Here is a 5,660-nt window from a genome sequence, read left to right as displayed (position 1 = left end):
CTCCTGCCTCAGCCTCCCGAGTAGCTGGGACTACAGGCACCCGCCACCTCGCCCAGCTAGGTTTTTGTATTTTTTAGTAGAGACAGGGTTTCACCGTGTTAGCCAGGATGGTCTTGATCTCCTGACCTCGTGATCCGCCCGTCTCGGCCTCCCAAAGTGCTGGGATTACAGGCTTGAGCCACCGTGCCCGGCCCCATCTGTAGGCTTAATAGTAAACAGTTGTTTGGTTGGTTGGTTGGTTTGCTGCTTAGCATCAGGACACCCACTCCTTATGTGGGAAATATACAATTGTGTGAGTCTATGGGTTGAAACCCAAAAAGCCTGATGCTTTTTCTCATTCCTGGCAACCGAGGGATATGACCAAATTGGGTCAATTGAATGCCCTTGCCCCTAACTGTGAACAGAGACTAGTGTTACAAAGAAGGAATAAGAGATTGGAATCAATGCCAGTGTCTTTCCATTGCCCCATCGCGTCAGGGTCCAAGTGTCCAGGAACTGTGGTCCCTTAACCAGCTTGTACCTTTGGCCATGGCACCAACTACCTACTTTCCCTATGTTCCCAAGTTATCTGGTAACCATTCAGGAAATTATTTTCCTACTTAAGTAAACAAAAATCAGTATCAGTTTTTGTTTGACAGATTCAATCATTCTTCAGAGATGTAGGAAAACTATTAGCAGCCAAGCGATGCTGCCAAGGCTAGTGTCTGGACTCTGCAGTTTTCTAACTTGTGATATTGGGTCACCCCACTAAGTTCCAGGAGAGCAGCAACTGCATCTGGCTTAATCATTATGGGATGGCCAGCTCCCAACTCCATGCCCTAGGCAAACAGACATTCAGTGAGTATTTATTTGACTTTGACTTGATTGAAGAAAATAGTAACACTTGAACTCTAGGTGTCCTCAGTATCTATTACAGATTTCTTGATCCTGACTGCTTTTAAATTTTTAATTTTTTAATTTTTTTTAGCAAGAAAACTAACGAATGATGACACTAAGCTTTAAATTCAAGTAAATAGGAGGCTGGGTTTTTTTGTTGTTGTTTGGTTTTTTTTTGTTTTTTTTTGTTTTTGCATAAGCAGAAATGAGGAAGTCAAGAGGAAGAGATTAGATTTCTGTTGTGGTAAATCGAATCTGCTAAATGCCATGGCTTTTTAATTGTCTTAATCACAAGTTAAACCAGTTGTATTGCTGCCTAGACGGCTATATATTTGTTTAAAAGTACAACAGTCCCTCCTACTGGACTTTGATCCTGCAAAAACAACTGTTATCTAACTCACCCTCAGACTATCACTGGAACACCTGCATAAAGAATGTTCTTTCATTTTTTAAAAAAGATTTTGCATATATGATTTATGTCAGCTTTCAAAATGATTAGAAAACTTTTTATTCTACTTTTGCTGCCTGTGACTATAGAAGAAGCAAGGATGTCATCTCTCAGATTTCTGAATATAGAGAAGACGGAAGTACTATTTTTCACAAAGACTGAAGAAACCATCATTGTAAGTTCAAGCTACAAAGATAAACAGCCTAATTCCAGCCACCTCTTTGTGAAAATAGAAGATCCTAAAATACTACAAATGGTGAATGTGACCAAGAAGATCTCATCAGATGCTACAAACTTTACCATAAATCTGGTGACAGATGAAGAAGGAGAAACAAATGTGACTATTCAACTCTGGGATTCTGAAGGTAGGCAAGAAAGACTCATTGAAGAAATTAAGAACGTGAAAGTCAAAGTGCTCAAACAAAAGGACAGTCTTCTCCAGGCATCAATACATATTGATAGAAATATCCTAATGCTTATATTACCACTAATACTATTGAATAAGTGTGCATTTGGTTGCAAGATTGAATTGCAGGTGTTTCAAACAGTATGGAAGAGACCTTTGCCAGTAATTCTTGGGGCAGTTACACAGTTTTTTCTGATGCCATTTTGTGGATTTCTTTTATCTCAGATTGTGGCATTGCGTGAGGCGCAAGCGTTTGGAGTTGTAATGACCTGCACGTGTCCAGGAGGGGGTGGGGGCTATCTCTTTGCTCTGCTTCTGGACGGAGATTTCACATTGGCCATTTTGATGACTTGCACATCAACATTTTTGGCTTTGATCATGATGCCTGTCAATTCTTATATATACAGTAAGATATTAGGGTTGTCAGGTACATTCCATATTCCTGTTTCTAAAATTGTGTCAACACTCCTTTTCATACTTGTACCGGTATCAATTGGAATAGTCATCAAGCGTAGAATACCTGAAAAAGCAAGCTTCTTAGAGAGAATAATTAGACCTCTGAGTTTTATTTTAATGTTCGTAGGAATTTATTTGACTTTCACAGTGGGATTAATGTTCTTAAAAACAGATAACCTAGAGGTGATTCTGTTGGGTCTCTTAGTTCCTGCTTTGGGTTTGCTGTTTGGGTACTCCTTTGCTAAAGTTTGTATGCTGCCTCTTCCTGTTTGTAAAACTGTTGCTATCGAAAGTGGGATGTTAAATAGTTTCTTAGCCCTTGCCATTATTCAGCTGTCTTTTCCACAGTCCAAGGCCAATTTAGCTTCTGTGGCTCCTTTTACAGTAGCCATGTGTTCTGGATGTGAGATGTTACTGATCATTCTAGTTTACAAGGCTAAGAAAAGATGTATCTTTTTCTTACAAGATAAAAGGAAAAGAAATTCCCTAATCTAACAATTAAAGCATTACTGAATTCCTACTCTGGGTAGGGCACTGTGGGAGAGTAAAAGAATAACTACAATGATACCTGCTCTTAAGCCACTTGTAATCTAATTAAAAATCTGACATTGGGGGTAGAGAATACACACACACACACATATATGTATATGTGGGTGTATTTGTGTATACACACACACACACACACACACATATCCATACATGCTAAGTACTCAATGAGTGGTGGAGATGATAACATGAAAGTTCAGAGGAAGGAGACAACTTTTTTTTTTTTTTTTTTTTTTTTTTGAGACAACCTCCCCTCCCCCCCCCGGGGGGGGGGGGGGGCCCCTCCCCCCCCCCACCCAACCCCCCCCCCCCGCTATTTTTTTTTTTTTTTTTTTTTTTGTAGAGACGGGGTTTCACTGTCTTAGCCAGGATGATCTCGATCTCCTGACATGGTGATCCACCCACCTCAGCCTCCCAAAGTGCTGGGATTACAGGCATGAGCCACTGCACCTGGCCGGAAGTAGACAACTTTGCAACTGTGTTGGTTTGAGAATGTTTTGTAGGCTATGATGTGAATATGATACTTTCAGTGGTCTCCTATATGATCAATGTTAGATTTTAGGAGAATTAATCTGACAGTGAGTAGAGGGTGGAGAGAGAGGCCAGAAGCCAATTTAGAAAGGTTTAGGGAAGGAGCAATATAGTGCAAAAAAAAAAAAAAAAAAAAGTGATAGCACTGAGAATTGAGAAGAGCACTGGCAATTGAATTATAGGCTGTTTCTGTAGGAAATACATTCACTATAAAGAAAGAAAGAAGACAGAAGAGAAATGAGGTCGAAGAGCTGACCCTGTGTTGCAGGGTAAACAGTAACGCCTTTGGTAAATTACACGGAAGACAGGAGAAAGCTCAGCTCTGAGGGCAGAGATGCCACATCTACTTTAAAACATACTCATTTTGACGTGCTACTGAGAGCTCCAAATAGAAATTTACAAATTCATTCACTGAGTGAGAATTTACCAAATGTCTGCTATATTCCTTCTTTAAATACTTAGGATATATCATAATCACTAAAGAAGTTTTCTATTGCTCCCTCCAAGAGGGAAGTCCCCTTAGGGAAGGTTGGAAGAGTGAGGAGCTGGACATCATGCCAGGAAGCAGAGTTTGTGTTGCTGTCCCCTGCTCCACACAACCACCTGGGCACAGCAGATATTCTTAGGTTTGGGAGCAATGGCTGCAGATGGGACTGTAGTTTTAAAACTGCCCCTTTGGGAACTCAAGGGCCATGCATCCTGTACTGAGGTCTCTGCAGCCATGTGAACTACCTTCACAGCACCAGAGAAAATATCCTTTGGATTTGTGAGACCAGTTTCCAGCCCTGCTATATTCGAGCCTGAACACTAAGACTTCCCTGTGCACCAGCAGATTTTTACTTCCTTCACTTTCAGTAAGGCATTTGGAAGCCGAACAGCCTCTTTGGACTGAAAAATACTGAGTTACCTGAGAACAAATGTGAAGTAGACGTTGAAGTGAGGCCTCTTGGAAAAACTGGACTTCCTGCTCACCTGACATAGGAAGCTTGAAAGGTTTTAATTTGAAGGGATAAGATATTTGATATTTAGTTTATTTTACTTCAAACTGTTTATGCTGATTTTAGCAGTTTTTTCAAGTCACTGAAACCATATTCATTTACATAAACTTAGATGACTGATGACTTTTCTGCCAAAACTTGGGAAATATTAGTTGGTTACGAATGAACACTTGTCAGCATGCAGTTGGCAGTATTTTTATTTTAAGAAGATTGGCAATGAAGAACCGAAAAACTAGCCTTAGAAGCCTTTTTTTTTTTAATTTAAGAAAATTAAAGTATCATTTGATAGGCATCCAAACCAGATACCTAAAGAATCACTCTTTTTTGATTAAAGACGTGTATTGGTCCTTGTGAGGTGTGAGAATTGAGTCCAGTCCAAATCACTCATCTCTAAGACATTTCATCTGAAACATATTGGTGACATTTTGTCTTTTGATTAAATAAAGAGAAACACTAACTTCCTAAGCGAAGAGCCAAATAACTAACTTACTTTCCTGGTCCAGTTGTAGCTAGGACATCTTATATCTGTGCGATGCTTTTTGCACTATGATGATGTATGTACCACGATGCCACTCTTTCTTTCTTTCTTTTTTGAGATGGAGTTTTCACTTTTGTTACCCAGGCTGTAGTGCAATGGTGCTATCTCAGCTCACTTCAACCTCCACCTGCCGGATTCAAGCGATTCTTCTGCCTCAGCCTCCTGCATAGCTGGGATTATAGGCACCCACCACCATGCCGGGCTAATTTTTGTATTGTTAGTACGGACAGAGTTTCACCATGTTGACCAGGCTGGTCTTGAACTTCTGACCTCAGGTGATCCGCCTGCCTCGGCCTCCCAAAGTTAATGGGATTACAGGTGTAAGCCACTGCACCTGGCCAACTCTTTCAAGAAGAAGAAACATTTTAAGACCATAACTAGTCCTTGTACCTCATATAATGTGATCTGATTGTGCCATATATTCCCAGTGTGTAAACTTTTGTAGGGCCAAAGAAAAAACTTCCCTTTTGTCCTCTGAAGGTTTGCTGAACATCAACCAACAAAGGCAGATAAATAGAAGAAAAGGATTTTATTTGATCATAGTTTTATGTGACTTGGGAGCCTTCAGAATGAAGACTCAAAGGTATAAAGGGGCAGTCCATTTTATGCTTAGTTTCAACAATGTATGGACAGCTGTGTAGAATATGGTTGGACAGAGTATAATCTAATGCTATTAGACGGGGAAATCCAGTAAGACCTGTCTGCTTAGATTCTTCTTGGCTTCTCTCCATAGGACCCTCTTTGGAATGGGGGTCTTATGACCTAAACTCAGACAGGGTGAGTCATATAATTTCTTTGTGGTCAGATTTTACATAGAAACACAGGGAGAATGCTACAGTTTATATATTATATATATATATA

The 5,660-nt window shown here is 40.1% G+C and overlaps 1 protein-coding gene across 1 annotated transcript; it reads left to right on the top strand.

The window, feature by feature from the left end:
• Positions 1 to 1,293: 1,293 nt before the first annotated feature.
• On the top strand, positions 1,294 to 2,936 carry LOC108519732 (sodium/bile acid cotransporter 5). The gene has a single exon (XM_017858946.1). The coding sequence runs from the start codon at positions 1,353 to 1,355 to the stop codon at positions 2,679 to 2,681; it is 1,329 nt and encodes a 442-aa protein (XP_017714435.1). The 5' UTR covers positions 1,294 to 1,352; the 3' UTR covers positions 2,682 to 2,936.
• The last annotated feature ends 2,724 nt before the right edge of the window (positions 2,937 to 5,660 follow it).

The sequence above is a fragment of the Rhinopithecus bieti genome, unplaced genomic scaffold (genome assembly GCF_001698545.2).
Source record: "Rhinopithecus bieti isolate Rb0 unplaced genomic scaffold, ASM169854v2 scaffold_48197, whole genome shotgun sequence".
Lineage (NCBI taxonomy): Eukaryota > Metazoa > Chordata > Mammalia > Primates > Cercopithecidae > Rhinopithecus > Rhinopithecus bieti.
This window is presented reverse-complemented; position numbering and strand designations above follow the sequence as displayed.

What these genes read in the sequence shown, in the direction of transcription:
- LOC108519732 (XM_017858946.1), top strand. Translation starts at nt 1,353, where the DNA reads ATGTCAGCTTTCAAAATGATTAGAAAACTTTTTATTCTACTTTTGCTG.